We start from the raw sequence: 25,113 nt of genomic DNA, 5'->3' as shown, positions 1-25,113 counted from the left end.
TAACTGCGAAATAATTTCCCTGCTGGGATGAATAAAGTAATTCTATTCTATTCTATTCTATAAAATTTGGCTTAAAAGAAATTTGACTTTGTGATTTAAAGCGAGAGTGGGTCTCTGTCTCTTTAAGAACTCCTGCTCTAAATGAAGCTCTGCCTTGAGGAAGTCAGCACAACATGGCTCCCCTATTAAATCTTTAGCAACATTTTACCAGCGTTTCACTGCGAAGAAGCTCCTGTAAAGAGCTCAGCAGATGTTCCACCAGCTGTTTGCTATTTGCTGCTGGCTAGTCTGAAGGAGCTGAGTGGGGTGGTCAAGGGAAGGGCTGCTCTGTGAGGTGAAAGTTTATAAACTGCAGTTCTGAGGAGGAGCTGCGTCTCAAAGACGGACCTAGGTCTACCCAGGTAGAAAGAAGAAACATGCATTCTTTCATGCATGTTTCTCAAACATGCATGAAAGAATCAGATCATCACTCACGCAGGAATGTTTCTGATGAAGGAATAAAAAAAAATGTAAAAGTCGCTTTTACATAATACTGCACCTTTAAAAAAATGACTAATGTGTTACAAACAATTTATTAGTTTTGCAAAAGCTCTAATTCTGATTTGAGAATCATCCTAATCAAAATGTAGCTTGAGCAAAACGAATAAGATAAGCTACAACAAATTAGTCATTTGAAAGACACTTTTTTTGCAGTTTACAAAATCTCTGCGTACAAATATGTCTGCACGCTGAAACAAGAATTAGATGGGACAACATGAACACACACACGCGCACACACACAATGTTAGGAGATTTCAAACAGATGGGGATCTCCCAGCATCCTCAGCCAGCTCCAGCAGCTCTGCTGTCCCCCATCACTCTGCTGTCCCGTTTTATAACGTTGTGAGGCAACTTCTCCAGATGGAATATTCTGCATACTTGAGAGAAGACAGCAGTAAATGACACTGTCCTGCTGCAATGACTACCATGTGTGCGACAATAAATTACAGAGTTTTTCTTTTTCTCTGCTTCATAAACATTCTCACACGTACCCCGCACACAGTGTATTTTTGTCTTGCGAAGACATTCCTGTCCAGCTCTTTGTTGACTCTTTAATGACTTTCACAGCCTCTGTCTGTGTCTCTGGTGTGTTTTTCAAGCTTTCCCGTGCTTGTTGCCACTATAACAATGTCTGCTCTGTACACACCACTTCACATCACACACTCCCCTCTGATCGTTGATGAGAGGGACGCTGTCCTGCCTTGTATGCTGAGCTGTGACTACTGTAGCTCACACAGAGACAGGCATAGAGAGGCTAAATATGTTTCAATTCAGCTTTATCTTGTTAAAACAAGCTTCTGTCAGAAGCTTTCTGTCATTTTACTGTTCTAGGAGAAAAAAAAGAACAAAAACAAGCATTTGCCGAGTTTATTGACACTCCTGGTGAGTAAGCTTATGCTTTATATCAAGGATGAATGGGTTAAAAAGTACTTTAAGCAAAGATGGGAAGTTTCCCAGGGCGGCATTAGGAATCGGGAGGGTACACTACAAAAACACAAAACCTTACCAAGTATTATTGGTCTAGTTTCTAGTGCAAATAGCTTAGTGCATGTGAAGTAAGACAAAAAAGTAATTTTTAGAAAGAAATGGGAGCTCATTTTAAGTCAATAATGCTTTAATGTTGATGAAAAAGTCCTGATTTTATTGTTAGGTTATTTCACTTATAACACAGGAAAATTACGTTACTAGTGCATTCGATGAGTTTAAAGCTGTTTAATGGCCTATCCAAAACATGTTGTCTGTAAGCAACTTAGTAACCGATTCATAAATAATCTTAGTGTCATTGGTACTTTGAAAGACCCCCATTCAGTCCGACTGGTGATTTGAAATCAATATTTTATGTCTTTCTGATGTCTATATTTTGTGAAGTGCACCAGTCCCTCCTGCAGTCAAACACTCACACAATGACGCTGCTGCCACCACACATCACAGTTTAGTCCAAAAATGAAGGCTTTTCTCCCTTAGAGCACAAGGTGTCAAACTCCAGTCCTGAAGGGCCGCTGTCCTGCAGTTTTTAGATGGTACAAAACACTGGAATAGTTACTGTACCTCCTCCTTGTGTAGATCAGTTCTCCAGAGTCTTGCTAATGACCTAATTATTCTACTCAGCTGTGGTGCAGCGGAGGCACATGTAAAGGTTGCAGGATAGCGGCCCTTGAGGACTGGAGTTTGACACCCCTGCCTTACAGTATTTGTAAACAGTAATTTATCATTTTATGTTAATTTCATAGTATTGGCTTCTTCCTTCCTGAGTGACCTTTTAGCCCATATTGGGATGCCATTAGTAACCACTAGCAGCAGCTGTGTTTCCATTGCAGATGTGCACAGTATTTTGTCAATTTTCCATTAATGTCGAAAAAGAAAATCAATTAAAGAATCAAGTTGATGTTGCAAAAAAATCATTTCACAACTGGGAAAAACCCAATTAAAATCAGACGAGTGATAAGTTACTAAAGAACATGCCTGTATCATCCTCCGATGCACTTCCTGTCATCTTCTTCTTCTTGGTTTGTGCCAGTGGCGACATCAGCTGCCCTGTGATGCCAAGCGTTTCCGTTGCAGTTTTGCAAAATAAACCAATTTCAATATGGCCACAAAACCTCACCTCATCTTAGCATCAAAACTTCTTATCAAAAAGCGAGATTACTGTGTTTCCATTAAGCAAATTTATTTTCGAAATGTCAAACTGAGCGTATGGTCAATGGAAACGCAGCTGCAGACGCTCCCTCACCAGCTTTCACTCCGCTCTTCACCAGAGCTTTTCCTTTGGTTCTTGCATAGATGAATGCAGCATCTTTAAGAATCAGGAATTTGGACCTAAGATATAGCAACTTTAAATTAACGTAAGACCCGACAAACTGTGCCTGGAATAAAGTCAGGCAGTGACAAGAGAAAATATCCTCTATTTATACCGTGTATGTAAATGTCTCATTTGAACTTGTTCCAAACGGCATAAGCTCATAAAAAATTTTTTGTGATTACAAAACCCTGAAGGAAGCTTATGGGGATGTGTGTGTGACTGACCGTGGGCCTGCGCGGCCGAGCTGTGGGAGTAGCCCAGTGCCAGCAGGGCCGTCTCCACCAGCTGGGAGAAGAGGATGTCCTTCCTGACCAGCACAAACTCGGCGTGCTCCTCCCTTCCTTCACACCCGTCGCTCTGAAGCCCCGAGTCCGACTGCTCCACCACGCAGAATACGGGAATCATCAGACCTGTGGAGGGACGACAACAAGTTAAAGAGAACAGGGAGGACTTCTCTCTAAAGGCCTGGCATTAATTGACGATCATCCCGGCACAAATTGGTCTCCTCCGATGAGAAACATGTGGAGCGCATCTGGTGTCGGTGAAGCCTGAGATCACTTGCTTTTTTTTTTCTTTCTTGGTTTCACTTATAAGGTATTGGAACACCTTAGACCCCATTTAGTCAAGCAGTGATGTCAGATGAATAATACAGAGCAGTTTTAGAAAGCACCGTCCAGCTGCTTAACGGAATATTAGATAGGCTACTTAGGAATGACTCCTCTCACAGATATGCAAAGCCAATACACAAAACAGTCACTGTGATAACAGCAGCTGCCCTCATTAGGGCATTAATAACCGTTACGATGCTAAATGTCCTCTAATGCTCTCCATGCAGGTCACATATTTTGCCTCGCCGTCACTGGCCTCCAGGTGGACCACATCAAGTCCAAATCAGACTGTTCAGACACCCGGGTGCCTCGCAAAGGTTTACTGGAACTGGAGCGAATAGAATACTGACAACTTAATGTCCTTCCAGTCTGAGTCACTTTCACATCTCGGTGCACAACACAGAGTTCAGCCTAGGCTACGGACACGCTGAAGCTTTCCCTCATGCAGAACATGTCAAAGAGCACAACGTTGGTCTCGTCTAACCAAAGCGGCTCAGTCCACACGTCTGCTGTGTCCCCAACACGGCTTGTTGTAAACTTTAAACAGAATGTCTAAGAGCTTAATTGTTGCCTTTCTCTGTGAAGAATCGACTGCAGTTACTGGGTGTCCACAGATTGGTCCACGCCACCACACATGGCGCTTTGCATGTTAGCTAACAGGTTCTCCTTAGCTGCATTTCCATGGACCACAGAATTGCGCAAATTGGAAGTGCAAAAGTGAATTTGCTTAATGGAAACTTAGCAATCAAAAAAAAGAAAAAGTTTTTTTATAAAAAGCTTTGCTGTTTAAATGAGGTTGTTTTTTGGAAATTAGTGATTGGTAAAACTGAATGGAAACACTTCTTTTTTTTTTGCATCGCCTCAACAACATGGATGATCACTGGATCCTCTCCAGTGATCAACAACTGGATGTTGATGCTGGCAGAAAAGATGAAGAAGAAAAGAAGTAGTGAGACAATTATGCTTTTTTAATGATTTATTGTGTGAAAAAACATTCATCTGTGATTTCTATTTGTGTTTATTAGGTTATTGTCGCACAGTGCAAACAGAACCTCTACTGGCTTTCAGTTATTAACACCTTCCTTCTTTCCACTCTTCAGTAGCTGTGTTGCCACTGACAACATTATTGTGTAATTTGACATTTCGAAAATAAATTTGCTTGATGGAGACAATTCGAAAAGCTCTTTTCTCGGAAAAAAAATTCGACACTGGGATCAGGCGGATTTTTGGTCAAATCAAAATTGATTTATTTCGCAAAACTGCAACAGAAACACTTTTTTCTCCGCATCATCCCAGTCACATGATCAACAACCAGACGCTGCCACTAGTGAAAACTAGGAAGAAGAAGACAGGAAGTAGTTAGAGGTTGATGGGGCGGCATATTTTTGAAAGACTTATTGCCTGAATAAGTTTATTCATGTGGGATTTTAATTGTGTGTGTTACTTAACAGAGACACAGCAATTGCAAAAAAAGAAATTTTTCGACATTGGCAGAATTTGGAGAAAGTTTTGTGCACTTTTGTAATGAAAACTCAGCTACTGTTGGTCTACCACATTGATGTTTTGCATCTTGACACAAAGTGAAACAGCTTAAGGGGATCGATTACCATGGCAACACTGTCAACAACAGTGGAGAAATCTGCTCTTCAGTAAGAGTCCAATTCCAAAAAATTCCTCTTCTCGGCTCTCTGCTCTCACACTAATGCCTCTGCTCCAATCTGGAGCTTTTTTCCTGAAAGGCTTTTGGTTTTGGGCCATCTGTCAACCGGCCGTTATTTAAAGTCCCCAGAAGAAATGATGGACTGGGAGCATTAGGCAGCGTCCCAGCTCTAATAATACAGGCGCTGGTGTTTTACCGTATGGCCAAACAAACCCACACACATTCACGGTTCTCTCAAGTAAATGGTAAACGCTTCAAGCCCACACACACACACACACACACACACACACACACACACACACACACACACACACACACACACACACACACACACACACACACACACACACACACACACACACACACACACACAGACCCCGATCCATCTCCTCCATTGTTTTAATCAGTCAATTCCGATATTTCTATTTCCTCCTCATTAATCACTCGGCTCCCAGTCCTCCAGGCTCTCATGGAGTGAATTACACACTGGAGGACCGTGCCAATTGAAGTAAGTGAATTTCCCCCAACAGGGAAATATAACTGTCAACACAGAGTAGCTCCCTCCGACCCGCGCGCTCCTCTCCCTCCGTCTCTCTCCATCTCCAGCTCCGAGTGTCGTCTCCGGCATCTTGAGACTGGATGATCTGGTTTGTATGATGTGATGTTGCCTCAAAACCTCTAATCCCTCTAATATGTTGAGGGATGAGTGAGTGGAGATATTAAAATAAGATATGTGTGTTTTGGCAGGTTCGCAGTGTTGCAGCGCGTGACGGCTGGTAAATCCGCGTGCAGGGGTATCCTCTGTGTGGCGCAGCCTCCATGTGTGCATTTGGCCCCCATCCTCGCAGCAGCCGTGTGGTTTTGGGGGCGACACATGGAGTTTCCTGTGTTCAAAGTCAACCCGTCATTATTACAAGCCGTGGCTTCCACCGAGCGCAGGAAACCCCGTCCTTCTCCTGCCTCACTATCCGCTCGGTTTCTTCTTCGTCTCCTTCTGCTTCTCCTGTTCACTGCGCTATCGTTCTTCCTGCTGCATCCCGGTGGTCAGGCCTGACCCTCCTGCCGGTTTGTTAACTCTGCCTAACCACAGATGGATTATCTTCACAAACTCTTCAAACCCACAGAAACGGTTTTGTTTCTGGAGGAAAAAAAAAACAAAAAAAAAAAAAAACTGATCCTCCGTCCGAGGAACATTCCGACATCAATTCTAAAACATATTTACATCAAATGGACCGCATAACGTCAAAATAAATTGATCGATTTTCATTATTGTGCCGCACGTTTCAAAATGTGTGCTCTCCAAGGTCTTTAGTCAGAATTTCCATGCTGTAGGATTTATAACACGCCTATAAAAGAAACCCTTCTGTCTCCATTTTTCCAGTGTTTAAAGACAAAGCTGCCAACAGAGACACTAAAATATTACATCTTTTCCTATACTGGGGCACACTCCAGGATATTACACAATATTTCTTTGTTTTTTAATGTATCACAATGGACAAACTTAGATTTTAATGCTCTCACAGACACTTAAAAACCCACGATTTATTTCCTATTAGAACACGAAGTCTAACTGTTGGACTGGACAGCAAAGCATTTTAAAGTGCTAAAAGTTGAAAACTGAGTCAAACAGCTTGAATAATAATAAATATCATGGATGTGCATTGTTGGCATTAAATAAACTATTATTGGTGTGAATGCAGCGAAATACAGACATCACAACCAGAAAGGAAACAGACCAAAAAAAGAAAAGAAGAAAAAACATGAGACAACATGCACATGTTAATGATATCATCCAAAGTAGAGATGCACTGTTCCGATATTAATGTCTGCATTGGCATCAACGCGTACTCAAGGCGGACTTCCAGAACAAAGGTACATTTTTAGCACCATGACTCACGACTCACAAGAAACTTCTCAGCAGGAAACAGTGTTCCTGTCAAAATGTAGCAGCAAGCTGAGAGTGTTGAGAGTCACCATAACCAGAACGCCACGCTCTGCGCAGCGCTGATAGGTGGAGAGGAAACGGGGCTAGCCACCAGCTAGCTGATGAAACTAGCTAGCATTCTTTCCCATTGTGGGAAACAAGGAACTTGTGAAGAGAAATGTAAGCAAACGACTATGACATCTCAATTGTCGCGGACAGCACAGGGGTCACAGGTCACACACAGTATGCCTCAGTACATGGGAGCAGTTTCAATGTTTTGCCACCGTGATTAAAAATAAAAAACAAATCATTATATTGAGGAACATTTTCAAGCCAGATCGCTGGATATCAAAGCCCTGAGAAAGGCTGCGATCATGCTGCCAACAACACAACTGGTCCTTCCTTAGTGAATACTAGTAAAGCTAAGCTGTATGCTAAAGGCATCACTGTGGGACTGTTTGTTGGACAAGCTCACATCTCACACACATATCAGTGACTGTATTTATGTGTCTCTGAGCCAAATTCCTTATTCTATAATGTTCTACATTTTGATTAAATGTGGACATGACCCACCTAAAGATTAAGACAAACTTTCATCTGGGCTAGCAATTTCACTTTTTAATCTTTTTTTTTTTGTAGAGCTGGTAAAGAGTGGAAAAGAACAGGAAGAGTTCATGATGCAACAATTATTCATAAAGTGAAAGGACAGGTAAAGACTGAGACATTTCTGCAAAAGCATGAAAAGCACCGACACGGAGGCACACACATGAACAGCTGCACGCAAGGAGGAAACAACTTTCACAGTTAATGCAGGGATCGATAACCCATAGTGACTTGTATAAATCTTGTTTATATGGAGCAATCTCCTTTATTTGGTAAGCCTGTGTTATACAGTTCCCCCCTGACTTATAGATTAACAGCTCAGGGCTCTCACAGCACTACATCGTGGAACACGGAGCCAAACTCAACCCATGTGGCTCGCAGCGCAGCCAGCGGCTGTTTGTGGGTTTGGAGTACAACGCTGCTAAAAACCTTCTGGCAGAGGGAAAGGGTCGAAAAAAAATCACTGTATTTCATTCATTTATGACACTTCTTCTCTCCGTGCTGCAAATGTCATTTTTAGAAGACAACTAATATCAAATATCTTCACTGTTACTTCAATCTCTCCAGTGAAGACCACTCCGTCAGATTTCTCTGTCAGCTCTACGGTTACCTCCAAGGGGCCGCGGTGGGGCTCCGTTGTGGCGAGTTCGTGGCCCGGTGGGGCTCCCATTCAGCTCCAGTCGGCTTTTCTTTCCTGGCGGCGGGAGACCGCTAAGGTCCGGACTGCCGCCCCTCCGCTCGGGACTGCCCTGGGCGACAGGACTCTCCCCTCCTCGCTCCATCCTCCTCCACACCCCCAACGGAGCTCCAGTCAGAGACAAAGAGTCTGAAGGGATTCAACAGAAAAGCCAAGAAATCAGGAATCCAGTGTATTTTTTTGTGTGTATTCTTTTGTTAGTGTATTTAACAGAACTACCATGGAAACACCTTTTTCGCATCACATGATCAACAACTGGATGTTACTACTGGTGGAAAAGATGAAGAAGACAACAGAAAGTGGCAGGACGATGATGGCGCCGTATATTTTTTACTGACTTGTCACACGAACAAACTTATTCACACGTGATTTTAATTGCATGTATTGGAAACACGGAAATTGCAAAATGATGTTTTTTCAACATTACCGGAATATCGAGAAAGTTTTACACGCATTTGTAACGGGAACGCGGCAACTGTCCCAAAATAACATCATTCATTCTCATGCTGCTTTATGCTGACTCTCTATTTTGTTTGAGAATACCTACCTGTTAAGTTTAACAATATATTATATCTCTCACAAGGTGACATTAGTGGGAATTACAGTGAAGAAAAAGTCGGCAAAAAATGTCTAGAAAATGTTTTGTTCTTGTAATAAGAGGCTGATTGACAGGCTGTCAGTTCAGTTCACTCTGTTAATATAAATCAACAATAACACTGAAAAGGCCAGTCCAGTTAAATCCACTCCATCTAGGAGTGATTATTTAAGCTAAACTACTTTCTTCGCTTATCAAAGGAAAAAGAAATAGTTACAAACACACAAGGAATTTGTTTTTATGCTTTGATAAACAGGTTGTACCCTTCATCTCAAACAGTGGTTGCTGCAGATAGACAGCCATCCTTCAGTACCTCACACATTATGTGAGGTATGTATGGGGAAAAAATGAATGAATGAAATTGGTACATGCATGTTGCTACCCAAGTTAACAACTCTGAAATCTTTTCAGCGTTGAACTACGTTTAAAGTAGAACAGTTATCAACGGGTTTCAAGCCCGTCCCATCAACTCTGTCCCCTGCCTCCTGCCCCTGCCTCCTCCCCCTGCCTCCTGCCCCCTGCCCCCTGCCTCCTGCCCCTGCCTCCTGCCCCTGCCTCCTGCCCCCTGCCCCCTGCCTCCTGCCCCTGCCTCCTGCCCCTGCCCCTGCCTCCTGCCCCCTGCCTCCTGCCCCCTGCCTCCTGCCCCCTGCCTCCTGCCCCCTGCCTCCTGCCCCCTGCCTCCTGCCCCATGCCCATCAGTTCCAAGTCTCTCCCAGCTCCCACCAGCAGAGCAAACATCATCACAAGTTGCCACTGTTGAAACACAACGATCGATTTTAAATAAAAGCGCAAATTTGCTTTCAAGGTTTTCTTGTGTTAAGCTTTCAGACAAGTTTGGCATCTTTAACGAGGAGTAACCAGGCTGATTTGGAAACTCACACATTTCTAAATATGTGTGTTTAGAAACACTTATTTTGCCCCCCAAAAATATTTTTTTTTCTTTGTTTTTTTTTTCTTTTTGCCGAAAACAATATTGGGGGGGAGAGGCAACCTTTTTATTGCCAAAAGATGGATTTAGACAAAAAGAATAACTCTTTCTAAAAAATGACATTATTTTTGGAAGGTGACAATATTGAAAACTAAGAAAGTATTTTTTATGAATTCAAAGATGAGTAACTGGTACAGGTTCCATTTGCCTCCAAAGTTATCCGTTCCTCTCAAACCTTTCAACATTTTGCTAAATCCACAAACTTCATTGCATTTTACTTAGATTTTATATGATAAACCAACACGCGTACAGTGGATTTCCAGAATTCAGGTTATTTTTCACAGCGTGACAAAATGTGTAGCAACTCGCCTGAAGTAAACGGAGCCAGGAAGCCTCCAGAAGTCCACTCCAGGCTCGGTGTTTCCTGATTGGGACGTGTCAGCCAAACATCTAATATGTGTAATGCCATTAGCAGCGCTGCCAGGCCTGAGTGGCGGCTTGGTGCCAGCACACCCGGGCCAAATGAACAGCTGTTGTTCAAACAAAAGCTCCTCAGCAATATCTGACACTCTGTAAGTAAAAAAATATCTGGAAGCTGTGGAACCGACTCACTGATTTGCAGTTCTCAAGAAAGCATCAGGTCTCTCCACTTAAATGAGGAGTCAAGTCCTAAATAAAGACATACAAATCAAAAACATTGAGTCACAAGTAGATTTACTGTTACTAAAACTGATTCAAGTCACTCTTATTGACGTACTGAGATGAAGCAGAAGGTGGAATTAAACCTGGAGAACTCAGTGTTGCTGTTACACTTCAGTCTTTGCCTGTTTCTCCAACTACATTCGATTAGAAACCAGAACTGAAAAACCTCCACAAAAAAAAAAATAAAAATTGCTTCCATTATTCTTGTTCTAAAATACATTTTGTATGAAAACCAAGATCGTAATTTCTACCACAAAAAAGAAAAACAGCTTGTGTTACAGTTTATTATTTTATATCATGGAACAAAATTCAAGTAAGCACTTTGTTATTTCTATTGCCGCTTTCTGATGCTAAAATATGACAGTAAACACTAATAGAGTGTGACAACATTAGGAGTTTTATTTCTGCCCCTTTATTCAATAAATGCCTTTTCAAAGATTCATGGAAACGATTTTTACCTAAAGTGAAACCATGTGTTCACAGCCGAGGTGCTTCTATTGAATTTACATAAAAAAGTAAAATAGATAAAATGAGTTTCACTTGATATGACATTTGTAGATTCTAACATCAAATGAGAACCTATTTATATAAAATGAGTTTTTTTTTAATCATCCAAGTAACGAGCTATGAATGTTTTACAGTAAAGCAAACATGTTAGTCACACGGCCCTCAGCTATCTTTGTTTGCAGAAAGATTTTCCAAGTTCTCACTCCTCTTCCTCTCTATTCTCCTCTTTTGTCCCTCCACCTTCCACACACACACACACACACCCACACACGCCCACACACACACACGGAGACGCATTCTTCCACAACAGCGAAGCTGAAAAACACCACAAAAAAAGTAAACAAACTCATGATCTTAGAGGCGCTTGGAGCCTGGGGAAAATGTACAAATGAACAATAAATTAAAGACATTAGCTCTGGCGTGATTAAAAAGTGTGGGAGGCCAAAGAGGCCAAAAATGCAGGCGGCAAAGTTTAATAAAAGAGAAAACAAGTTCAAAGGGCTGAGCAGAGCGAGGGAGCAGAGGGTTTAAATGCGACTGCAGCGGTGGCTCTAATTCACAGCGTGAGGCTCGCTGAGAAAAAGGGGGGAGGCTCCACAAATAAATCCGACTGCTAACAACGTCGTAGCTGCAATAAAGAGCAGTTACTGTAGCTGCGATAGCATGTTAGGGGGAACCACAGGCTCGCGCTCAAATTCAAACTTGATGTAACGTTCTGATTCTCCTTCATATTTTCAAATCATCCTCCAAAGAATCCGACGGTATCAGCAGCAGGTCCAGTCCTGCTCCAGCTCCTCATGATAGCCATCAGAACCAGGCTGCATAGACATCTTCTGATCTCCCTGGAACTCACTCACACACACACACACACACACGCACACACACGCACACACACACACACACACACACACACACACACACATACACACACACACACCCCACACACACACACATGCCCAGCATCTTCCTCATCTCTACGCACATCCTGCTTCTATTACACTTCTTCTGGTATTTGATCCAGCAGATACAGAATCAAGCTGCATGTTTTGTTGATATTTTTTCTTTTCCTTTTTTTTTGGGAGGAATCTAACAGATAAGATGTCCTGCCTGAATGCCAGTGAACGTTACCAAGGCACAAGGTCCGAAGAAGAAGCACGGAGGGATTTTCTATCGACCTTCTGAAGACATCATTACATCATTAAAGTCACTGCGTTTTGTTTCTGTACAGAGTTAAGGGAAGCCCAGGCCTGTAGGAAACTCTGCAGTGACAAATTCTGTCTTTTTCCTTTGAGTTCTTGGTGTTTCTCATGCTGCTGTGGTCCAACTTTTACAGAAAATCCCTTGTTGTCACTTTAAACAGGATTACCAGGACTTGAACACTGCAAAAACACAAAATCTTACCAAGTCATGTTGGTCTTGTTTGTACTGCCAATATCTTAGTACACTTGAAATAACACAAAACTAAGAAATAGGAGCTTGTCTTAAGTCAATAATTCCTCAATATGGATGAAAAGTGCTAATTTCACTGGCAGATTATTTCACTTATAACACGGGAAAAATGTTTTGTTATAAGTGAAAAAATGGAGCCGATACTTTTTCCTCCATATCAAGGAATTACTGCTGGGAAGTTACATGCAATTTAGTTTTGTCTCATTTCAAGTGTAATAAGATATTTGTACTAGAAACTTGGGGAAAATGACTTATTAATATTTGGTGTTTTTGCAGTGAATGATGCTGATGCAGGTCGTCCTGAATGTCCCTTCATGTCCCTTAGAAAAGTATTTGCATTCCTTCAACCTTTTTGGATCTTTATCATATGACCTCAGGGTTGTTAATGATGGTGATGGATACAAACTGCAGCCTTGTTGTGAAGTGGAAGGAATCATATTTGCTTTTTTATTTTCTAGAGATGTTTGCATCCAGCCCAGATGGATCAACACTTTGTTAAAATGTCTCCACCAGGTTTAAACATCTACAGACTGGATTTATTCTTCCCTCTTTCAGTTTGGATGGAGAACATCTGTTAGGCACAAAAATGTTCAACCCTCGTCACAGATTGATGATTGGACTTAGTTCTGGACTTTGACTGGGCCATTCTAACACGTGACGTTCATTTCAGGGGGATCTGCTGGACAATGGATCTATTTATTGAATCTTTTGCAGCCTCTGAAAAGTTTTCTTTCGTTTTTCCATCCACTCTGACCCAGCTCCTGTAGATGCCGAGGAAAAGATTCCCCACAGCATGAAGCTGCCACCGCCGGCATGTTCACAACATGTCATGAGATCCTCCATTTCCTCATTACATGTAACATGACATACAGATAATTATGTTACAGTAACACCTAAAAAAAGATGTGGGTATTTTTAGGTACACTACAAATAGACAGATGTGAGCCTGATATTTGTTCTGTTGTGCATTATTATTTTTATGATTATTATTATTATTACCCAGAAAACAGAATGTGTTTTATGTGATAAAATGACTTTCCATCATTTTTAATGTTTGTATTTAGTCTCTTAAGTGCAGGAAGTGAGTCAAAGACTGATACTTGTTCTGAATATGGAATTTACGAGGCGGACCTTAAACCTATCGTTCAGTCCTTCGCTCTTAGTTACACCTGAAGGTTTTTGATGTTATTCCACACAAACGTTTAGTTTTAAACATATTGATGAATAAAATTGTCTCTTAGATCATTTGCTCTGCTCTCCGACACACACACACACACACACACACACACACACACACACACACTCCCCCCAGTCCTCCCAGTGAAGAGATGCCCCCCCCCCGTAGCTCTGTGCTGTGCCGAGACAAAACAAAGGCTTTTGTGCATTGTTTCCTTTCTGTTTACATTAGGCGGTTTATTGAGTCCAGCAGGTGGCAGTATGACCTACAGCTGGAGGTGGATGGGCTGCTTGTTGCTTTGCAGAGATTTTAGTTGAGTTGCGTTGAGGACAGATTAGTTACAGATTTTCAGGATGTATTTTTGATCAATCTGACAGCTCTGGATGCTGGGAGTTTGACTTGTCCAGATGTAGACAGATTTGTTTGTCTTTATTTCCACTCTGGTGTCAATCTACACCGTGCAACGCATCAGAAATGTTCATAACACTTTCTCAAGACCTGAGGAACCTTTTTACGTTGACGGTATTTTTGATGTATTTTCAAATTCATTCTGTTATTCAGACATTATTTTAGCTCAGATGTTCACTTGCAAACTGAAACTGTAGGAGAGAATTTTCGGGGAATAAACCAGAACTGCTATCTTAAATAGATATCCAGTTGAAATAAGACAAAACTAACTTAACAGTAACTTTTCAACAAGTTATAGCAGTTTGCTTTAAGTAAATAATTCCTTAATACTGATCAAAAATACTTGTTCCATTGGCAGATTATTTCATTGATTTTATTAGTTACATATTTTTCTCAATGTGTCAATAGAACTAATACTTTTTATCAGCATTAAGGAATAATTGACTTGTATGTTATTGAAAAGTTACTTGTAAGTTAGTTTAGTCTTATTTCAAGTGTATTAAGACATTTGCACAAGAAATTATACAAAAAAAATACTTTGTGTGACTTGTTTTTTGCAGTATTTGATTCATATTTTTAGTGAACTGTGTTTAGTCTCAGTTGGTTAAATGTGAAGAGGTTTGGTTGTCGGCTGTTCCAGTGAATCAGTTACCAGAAAATAAGTGACAAACAGGAAACATTAAAAACCTAAACGACTTCCTAAATAGAAATGAAACGGCTCAATGTGAGAACGTTCCAAATGATGTTACAGGAAATTCTGTAGTGGCATTTAACTACAGACACGTGGCTTTATTGTCTACCTGGACTTATTCATTAGCTGGTGCCAGGTTGTTTCCAGATATTATATTCATTCAATAATAAATTAAAATGATTATAATTAGTACTGATAACGAGTGAACCAATATCACATGTATAACTTAAAGCCCTGACAAAGAACTTTTTGTAAAAAATAACAGCAAAAACAGTTCATTGGGTTTCAACCATTCTAACTAGAGTTGACTAACTAGTGGTAACTAACCAAACTAACAGACACCTTCTTGCTTCACTGTTCAGCAGCTGTTCTCAGCTTTGGAGAGACACGTCTAAACAACATGTTGATCAGATCACAGTCTGAGTATTACCACCTTTGTTTAAATTAAATAAATTAAATCGGGACACGGACTGGCTGCCTGGAAGCAGTTTATAAAAGGGTGTGTGTGCTCATCCAGTGTTTGGATGCTGAAAGCCTCCAGCCCAAAGGGCAGAATGACTCTGCCTTTTTTTTTTAACCACGATATGCTCAGTAATTATTTTTTGCACAATTGGAAATCCAACAGACCAGCAGATCACAAGTTGTCACATCTAAAACCTTGTAATACTTTATAAATTAAAAGAATTAATAATGCTTAGCTACATTATTCTCTAATGTATGAATTTATGAACATTGTTGTAGTTCTTGTTGATCATTTACATCATTTCCTTCTTTTTCATTTCTTAACACTGCAAAGGCACCAATTCTAACCAAGTCATTTTGGTCTAGTTTCTACAGCAAAGATCTTATCTCATTACAAATAAGACAAAACTAACTTACAAGTAACGTTTCTGCAGGACATAAAAGTTTCTTTTAAGTCAGTGATGCCTTAATATTGATGAAAAAATGTGAGTTCCACTGGAAGATTATTTTACTTGGGGATAAATGTCTTGCTAATTTGGCCTCAATCTCGATTCCTCAAAGCAAACCTTTGCTCCTGTTTGTAGTTTATTAGTTTTTTTTGTTTTTATTTTTCATTTTACTTTGTAGTTTAGTTGAATGTTAGCAGCCCAGCTAAGCAGTTTGTTGACTGAGGTGCCATAACTGCAGGTCGAGTTATTTTTGTGAATAAATTCTTAGGTTTCAGAGACGAGTTGTTTGTGTTTGTTGCTGTCTGTAGTTCCAGAACACCAAACAAGAACTGAAGCTGTTTGGTTATTAAATCCTGATAATCAGGCGGCGTCTCGATTTTGATTTTGATCTCAGTTATTAACTTTGTTAATAATTGTCTTTGGCATTTATTAATTATTAATAGCTATTCATAGTCAAACCAAACCTATTTGTTGCACAACACAGAACTTCCTTCAAATTGTCGAGCTTCGGCTCAAATCAATAACATGATAGTTGAAACTTGAACACTTATGGGGTTGTAACACAAAATTATCCTATTTTATTATTGTTATTATTATTATTATTATTATTATTATTTTTAGATAATAGCAAAATATCAAACAGGAAAAGAATAAGCTTCTAAAACATCTGGAATTGAACCACATTCAAATTTTGTGGACTGTATTTAACAACCATCTAAATGTACTTTAACAGTTCTGTACAGAAGAGCGGTCAAATGTTAAGTAAGAAAGAACCCAGACTTATTAACCAGTTATTGCTTATAAAATTCAATAAAGCTGTTGTGTTGTAAGAGCCATTCTTTTATCTAATTTCACGATGCATTTAAATTATTTTGAAAAGCATGTCCAAAATGAGTGGATGTACACTCCTAACTGCTACTACACTGCAAAAACACAAAATCTTACTAAGTGTTTTTGGTGTAGTTTCTAGTGCAAATATCTTAGTTCACTTGAAAAAAGTTAAAAGTAACTTACAAGTAACTTTTCAGCAAGATATAGTGAATTATTCTTTAATATTCCACTGGCAGATTATTTCACTTATAATATAGGAAACAATGTTTAGTTATAGTGAAATGAAACTGGCACATTGTCATCAATATTAAGGAATCACTGATCAATATTAAGGAATCACTGACTCCTATATCTTGCTGACAGGTAACTTGTAAGTTAGTTTTGACTTATTTCAACTGCACTAAGAAATCTGAACTAGATTTAAAAAAAACATTTTGGTAAGATTTTGTGTTTTTACAGTGTAAGTGCTTATGATATTTGGCACAGTAATTAATAACACTTCATTGTGGGTAAAAGTAATCAAGTAGGTAATCTTCACAAAGATAAGATGGTTTCTATACTCTGGGAACGGACTAATAACTGGACGTGAGGAAACATGACATAACCGTATCCCTCCTCAGCCTGATAAATGCCAACCTGCTTTATCTATTATTGGTGTGTTGAGCAATAATGAGTCTTTGTTCCAGAGACCGTCTTTAAGGACAGGCGGACAGTATGTGGTGCATCACATGTAAATGCACCACGCGCCTATTAAAACGGAGCGTTCAGCAACACCACTCAGATACTGAGATGGCTATCGAGTCCAGAATAATCACAAGGTGTCTGATAGTGAGGGCAGTTAATAAACAGGCGATAAGAGGAGCTGTTGCACGTCTGTTATGGAGACATGGAGCTGCGCGTAGGATGGGTATGATAAGGAACGGGTCACAACACATAACCTAGTTCATTGCTCCGGAAGGCACTGTCAGACCCAGCCGGCCAGAGCAACAATCAAACTTTACAAAGTTTGGGCTGAAGTGAACTTGACTTCGGAGGATATGTGTAATTAGTTTGACCCGATGTGTTTCCAGTAAACAGCCAAGTGTAATTATAAGTCACTGACCAGCAGTGATCAGCAACATGTGGGGGAAGGACAGCAATGCATCTGTCTGGTTGTCTCTTTAAATTGACTGGTAAGGGTTGGAACAGTTTAAAGCGTAACTATGGCAACTTTGAAACCTCAGCTGTTTCAATCATTGACATACACTGCAAAAACACAAAATCATTAAGATAAAACTCATTAACAAGTAACTGAAATATAGGCGTTGGTTTTAAGTAGATAATTCTTCAATATTAAAAGAGCAGCATGATGTACTTTAAACACATAGTACCATTTTACAAATTACATTGTGTGTAATTTAGACAGACAGACAGACAGACAGACAGATAGATAGATAGATAGATAGATAGATTATGTTTTTTAAGAATTGACTTAAAAGAAATTGGACTTCATAATTGGAGTAGAGGTAAGAGCTAAAGACTTAGCAGTAATAAAGGGATTCGCTGCAGTAACTGAAACAACAAAGACCTTAAGAAGTTAATGAGGAAACATGAACTTTCAAACTCTGTGTTGTATTTTGTGAAGGAGATTTGTTCTATTAGATGGTCCTGATTGGTTTGAAACAGACCAATCAGGTCTGCCATACACTGACATTTTTTTTCTTTCAACCAACTTAAAGGGGAAGTAATACGTGTTTTCCAGGCACATTTTATAGCACAATCAAGTAACTATGTTACCTTCAATTGTTATGAAAATGCTTTGTATATAAAACATGACTTAAAAAAAAAATTTTACTTTGTTATTTAACACATTGAAATTTGGCTCAAAAAGTTCATGTTACATTATACTGTCATTTGATTTTAAAAAGTCTTAGTTCCACTGAAAGATTATTTCACTTATAACACAGGAAAATGTCTTGTTATTGGTCAAATGATCTGCTGGTGGAAGTAGGACTCTTTTGTTAATATTAAGCACTATTATACTGAAAACTCAACACAAATACAGTGTGCAAAAACTACTCTGTGTTTTTGCAGTGTAGTTTGATATCAATAACCACCTTATGCCCCATCGTAGTGGGCTTCCTCCCTAAACGTCCCAATAATCTGACAACAATAATTGCTCTTGACGTAGGAAGATGTGGCCCCCCAGTTAAAACTCTGTTGAAGGGCCCCTGCTGCTACTGGGGCCGTTCGTCCCTCAGTCTGGGTTTATACTTCCATGACAAGAACCGACACACCAGGAGCCGAAGATGAGATTATAAAGTACAAAAACAAAAAACAAAAGATTTTTTGGGGCACACCCGAAGGACACATCAACAAACACACCTATAAACAATGTGTTCTGCTCAGACACACACACACATACAGAGGCCGACGTGTAATTCAGAGGCAGACTCTGCTCACCGTTTTTATCTCAACCCCAAGTTTATAAAAATACAAAACTCTTCTCTGAAGGCAGGAAACGTCAGAACACGGCTAACGAACCAAACATCCAGAAGATGTCCTCCCACAGAGTCCCACTGAGAGGCAGACAGGAAGCACACACAGATACAGGCACACACACACACACACGTGCACGCCCACACACAGGAACACACACCCTAAGGTGAAGCTGGGACCTTACACCGGTAGAAAACTAGTGAAGGTTGGAGGAAGAACTGACCTCTGACCCCCGGCTGAACCGCCTCTCCTCTCCAGCGTCTCACTGTCAGACTCTGCTGCCGTCCGAATGCAAACCAGGCAGAGTCGGAGCGAGCTGCCAGGGCATTATTAGCACCGTTAGCGGGGGAGGAGGAGGAGGAGGCGTCGCCTCCAGGGAAATGTCTTGAGATACGGACACTCTTCCCTGTTCCGCATCAGCTTTTATTGCAGGGCTATCAGGCTATTGGTTAATGCGCGGCTCTGCACAGCAGATAAAAGAATGGCAGAGATATTAAGAGTCCTGCTGTCTAATGATCATGCAGAGCGTGTGTGTGTGTGTGCGCGCGCACAAGGATCTCCTGTAGCAGTCTGTAGTACAGCGAATTTCACAAAGCTTCTGACTGAAGATACTGATTTATTTATTTTATTTATTTAAAAATAAAATACAATTGTATTTAATTTTTTTGTATTTTGTACTTCTTTGATGTGGAGATATTGAATCTCAATTAGAATATGTGGAGAATCCTGAACCTCAGGTGTGAGATCTGACTATTTCCTGGCTCTGGATCTGGTTTAACAGCTTGTTTCGATGAAAGCTGGTTTGTTTCCAGGGGGATTCTTCACTTAATTCACACATCCACCAACAGGCAGGACTCTGCTCTTCCACCGCCTGATCCAATCTGAGGACCAACGAGAAAACTGATTTTATTTTACGTGGTGAAACTAGAAGGAAGCTGTTCCTCGGTTTATGGCCTGCTGTTGTGGAACTGCCGATGTGAAGCGAAACCTTAAAGGCTCTCGTGTAAACGTCCTGCTTGATAAGGCGGAGAGGAAGGCAGGCGGCCTCGACCTCCAGGATGAGCGCGCGTCCTTGGTCACACGTACAAATTCACGCACACACACACACACACACACACACACACACACACACAAAGAGCACAAATTCTATGACCTTACACTGTAAAAACACGAAAATGTCATGAGTTTTCGTGAAGTTTGTCCTCGTTTCTAGAGCAAATGTCTCAGTACTTGAATTAATATAAAACTAAATCATTTTAGCAAGATATAGGATTGTGTTCAGAGTAAAAAATCCCTTCTACTGATGAAAAAGTACTAGCTCCATTTCCATGGGGGAAATGTCAAGTTATAAGTGAAATAATCTGCAATATTAAAGAATCATTCACTCTGAAGTAGCTTCTATTTGATACTGAAAGGTTCCTTGTGATTTAATTTGTCTTATGTCAAGTTTACTAAGTCAAATTACTAGAAACTAGACCAAAACTACTTTTTCAGACTTTGTGTTTTTGCAGCGCAGCAACTGGAGGAGTCGACTGTTGGAAGCAGACCTGAAGGGTCAGATGAAGTCGTCCAGATGGTTTCTTGTCCTCCACAGTTCAAAGTTTACAAACCACATCATAAACTTTCCACTCAGACTGTATCATGATCTATGACGATTATCAAGGTCATCGGAGTTTTGTTAAAATTACCAGTCGTTCACTACGAGGGAAGACGGCAGCAAAAATAGATTTACCAAGGTTTCCATCAGGATTTTGTTATTAATAGTAGTATTCAGGTAGAATATGACATATTAGCAAATTTGATAAGTGTCCAGTGTTCCGGTGCTCAGGTGGTGAAACAGTCTGAGATGGTTGGGATTTTTTTTTTTTTTACTATCGCTGTCATCACACATGGTTTTAACTGTAATTTCCCATTTCGATGCTGTTCCACTAACTGTCATTATTTTATCATGGTAATCATAAAACCAAAAACGATGTCACCCTTAAATCAAACATCATCTGCAAACTGTTCTGCTGCAGAAGGTCTGGCCTTCCATCGGCGGATTCTTCTGAAGCTGCACAGCACGGAAATATCATAATATCAACAATATTACAAAAGGAGGATTTTAATATTCTGGACTCTTTTTTTAATTTTCTGCAGCCCAGCTGGATGACCCCTCCCTGACCTTGATGCATACCAAGCGGCATTTACAACGGCTCTGTTCTTCACCAGCGATAAAAAGGCGTGCTCCAATAATTTCATTTGCCAGCCATAAACCTGTGATTAATTACAGTACACACCTTTCACTGTTTAATTCAACTTTCCCTTCCACTACAGGAAAACTAAGAAGTTTCTGAAATATATATATTTTTAACAATAATACAAAAAAACAGACTTTAAACTGGTCGAACGCTTCAGCTTTAGTTTCGGTGTCTAAGCAGGTTTTAATGATCGTTTTACACGTAGTGAGCAGGAAAGTTCAGCTGAGAGCCAAACAGCAGACAGGATCACAATGTAAGCACAAAGAAAATGATTATCAAAAAAAAAACTGCATCAATTTGGTTTCCTGGAGGGAAACGTATGGAGCTGCTGATTGGCTGCTGTGAAATCCTGCTGAAGGTTTGGTTGTTTTACACGTGATTTTTATAGGAAACACATAAAACTCTGAGCTGAGAAAATACTCAGTTATGTTTCGCTGCAACTCAGAGCAATAAGGCTCATTTTTCATGTTTATGTTTTTGCATTAAATGTTCATCTTTGCTAAAAACCAAGCGGCTCTGGAGAGCGTGGCGTCTGCTCTCCACTTGATAAAAGCTGCTGTTAATTTATTAAATTCATACAATTCGACTGCTGAGTAATTTCACATCATTTCCAAAACACACAAGTTGAAAATCGTGATCGGAGTCGTTAAGATGCATTTCTAAACATGTGGATGCCTCTATCAGAAATGAATAAAAAAGGTTTTCAGTTTTTAACTTTAATGAATCCCCACTAACAACTACAGTTACATCTCTGTGCACTGTAAAAATTGTTTTTGGAAGATGTTAAATATTGCTACGTACTTCACTTTTAATCGAGCCTAATCACTTAACAATAGCAATTATTAACTTATTATTAATTATTAAATAAAAAAAACATTTCAATTAGAATGTAGCTGCAGATGGTGGTCTGCTGTCTGGATGGTTTTACGAAAAACTTAATCAGTTCAGCAAAAGTTTACAGTTTGGACGCAGATTTAGCTCCTTTAGCAGCAGAGCTAATGCTAAAGTCTAGCATGCTAAGCTGAGTAACAACCATGTCAGCAATGTTTATGCAGTAAAATGTAAGAATGCATTTTAAATGCATTTTATTTCACTAAGGTTGTGTGCATTCATCACAACCCGGGTCTGTTTGCTATGAACATGGAGCTCCAGTCATCCAGACCAGTCAGAACTGAACTCACCACGATGAGCAGCTGTGTTCCAAAAGGAGAATTAGTTCAAAATGAACTTTTTCATGTTTCTTTTGGCTGTTCAAGTTCCATCACACCCAGAAATAACAGATGAAAATCCAGCTGAATAAAATATTCCGTGCAACTGTTTGGTCAGTGTGAGGCTGCTGTCAACACAGCGAAGCTTTTTTGTTACAATCATTTAAAAAAATAAAAATAAATAAAATAAAAACTCGCCAATTTAGAAACAGCAGTTTAAGTTGCAGCTTCATTCTGATGGATGAACAATTTATTCCAATAATGAAACAGTTTGACACCCAACCCAGGAATTACGCCTCCCGGTGCAGTAGATGTGTTTACCGGGATTTTTTAAAAATTGTTACTGTTAGATGCGTTTGATTCATTTTTGGGGGGCACTATGCACACACACACACACACACACACACACACACACACACACACCTACACACACATTGACTCCGAGTGAACAAAGGGAGCGCATCTCTGACGTTCTGCAGTATTAACAGCTGGATTTATATATATATATATATTTTTAAAGTGGTTCGTGTCGGTTGCAGAAATCTGGGCTCTAACCGATCACTTATCAGAAACACTCACATCAGACTTCGAGGGCGCAGGGCCAAACTGACCCACACACACACACACACACGCACACCCACCCACACACACACACGCACGAGGCCTTTGCTGTCTACTCGGAGCCAAAGAAAAGCCTATAAGTTTCTCCTGTTCTTTTGGACGCGTCGCCTGCGCCATGCAGGCCAGGAAAGTTGGAACGACGCCTCCCATCACACCGACCGAGACCAATCTGGTTCTCCACGCGGTTCGAGCGGAATTCTGCTTTTAACACCAAAGCAGACGAGAAAATAATAATATTTTTTAAAAAAGAACGTAAGAAAAAGGGACATTTAGAAGAATTCTGCCTGGTGGGAGGAACGAATTTTTAGAATAATTTGATGCGCGACTCACGAGCAGCGAATAACAATAATAATAATAATAAAAATAATTACGTATAGTGATTCACAAGAGGCTTCGCGCGCACACTTTACCTGATCAGGTGCGAAGAAGCTCCGCTTTAAAAACTAGATGATTCAAAACCAGGAAGAAACGCATCTTGATTCACCCTCCGCTCCAAAACATCTGGGTTCTGCGCAAACTTACAAAATAAAAAGATTAAAATACAGAAATAATAGAGTCGATTTTTTTTCTTCTTTTTTTCTTTTCTTTTCTGTCGAGCAGCAGGATGGAGTATTGCTCCTGACAGGACGCTCCGCTCGACGCGGGGCTGCTTCTCATTTGTGGCCTCCGCCGCCTCTCTTCACATTTCTCATGATTTTTGGGGCTTTTTTTTTTTTTTTTTTTTCCTTTTCCCCTGAACGCACCGCTGCTCGGTCACAAGGCCTTCATCTGCGTCTGTTACCTGCAAATTATTCGATTTATTCAGCCCGGCTTCCAACGCTGACCCAATGAAACAGCGACAAAATGATCCAAAAACACGCGCACTGTAATGATTGACGGCTCTCGCGGTAATTGGTCATTAATTGTTTATTCTTGCAGGAGTTAAAATGCTACGAAGTGACGCATTTTAAAACGGATTTAATCTGTTTTAAAATGGACATATATATATATATATATATATATATATATATAATGAAGACTTTTAAATGAAGATGGTTTATCACTGGTAAGCTACAATATAATTCTGGTTAAGTAGCTTAAACGAAATCGCTTGAATCAAACGATATCACCCCACAAATAATTTCCAATTTTTACTCATAACTCAGATTTACTATAATTAGAATTAGCCAACCGTCTTTACTGCACAGTTATCAACCTTAATTAGGCCACTAATAATGGAGAACGCGAAGAAGATCCACTTCTGCTGTTCTTTTATTTACAGCTATAGTTTACTACCATGTGTTCTGAGTCGTCCAGTGTGTGTGTGTGTGTGTGTGTGTGTGTGTGTGTGTGTGTGTGTGTGTGTGTGTGTGTGTGTGTGTGTGTGTGTGTGTGTGTGTGTGTGTGTGTGTGTGTGTGTGTGTGTGTGCGTGTGTCTGTGTGTGTGTGCTCTGCACTCACTGTTCACGGCGTGTCTGTAGCGCTGCTGGCCGCCGAAGAGGCTCTGTCCATTGATCAGCAGTAGTGAATCCAGGGCTGGACCTTGGTTCGGGTCCGGGTCCTTCTGTTGTCGGACCAGATCTGAACTCGGAGCAGAAGATCCGGAGAGGAAAAAAAGGAAAAAAAAAAAAGAAAAAAAAAAGTTCTCCGAGAGCGCGCGCTCGCTCGCGCGTGTGTCTGTATGTGTGTGTGAATCTGTGCGGTTTGTGCGCAGAGCGGCGCGGTCAGAGCGGAGCGGTGGCCGGATGATGGGCGCTCAGGAGCGGCTCGCCGAGACGGTCTGCGGACCGGACTGCGCGGCACCGGCTCTGGGTGAGTTCCTCTGACTTTTACTGTCCTCCGGCCAGATCTCTGTGCGTCTCCAGGCTGAGCCCGACTGGATTCACGTCTTCATCCTCGAAAAGAGGGAGAGAAAGAGACAGGAGGCGCAAAGAAGAAGAAGAAGAAGAAGAAGAAGAAGAAGAAAGCGCGGGTCAGTCCGGAAAAAAAAAAACAACAGACCTGAGCGAAAAGTAAAAAAAAAAAAAAAAGAAGAAGAAGAAAAAGGAAAAAAGGGG

General features: G+C 40.5%; 1 protein-coding gene across 6 annotated transcripts in view; it reads right to left on the bottom strand.

Annotated features, from left to right (window-relative positions):
• Nucleotides 1-24,600, bottom strand: part of satb2 (SATB homeobox 2) — a 63,031-nt gene extending 38,431 nt beyond the window's left edge. For 4 of the 6 annotated variants that reach the window (XM_023336927.1, XM_023336931.1, XM_023336930.1 and 1 more), the window contains exons 1-3: nt 24,518-24,600; nt 8,245-8,460; nt 3,064-3,249 (exon numbers count right to left, since the gene is read on the bottom strand). In XM_023336927.1, coding sequence (XP_023192695.1) covers nt 3,064-3,249; nt 8,245-8,416 — 358 coding nt within the window. In that variant the 5' untranslated portion in view covers nt 8,417-8,460; nt 24,518-24,600. Of the gene's footprint in view, nt 1-3,063; nt 3,250-8,244; nt 8,461-19,231; nt 19,278-23,487; nt 23,595-24,517 lie in introns of those variants that run through there. The other 2 variants (XM_023336928.1, XM_023336929.1) reach the window with 2 other exon arrangements.
• Nucleotides 24,601-25,113: the final 513 nt, after the last annotated feature.

The sequence above is a fragment of the Xiphophorus maculatus genome, chromosome 7, assembly GCF_002775205.1.
Source record: "Xiphophorus maculatus strain JP 163 A chromosome 7, X_maculatus-5.0-male, whole genome shotgun sequence".
Taxonomy (NCBI): Eukaryota; Metazoa; Chordata; class Actinopteri; order Cyprinodontiformes; family Poeciliidae; genus Xiphophorus; species Xiphophorus maculatus.
This window is presented reverse-complemented; position numbering and strand designations above follow the sequence as displayed.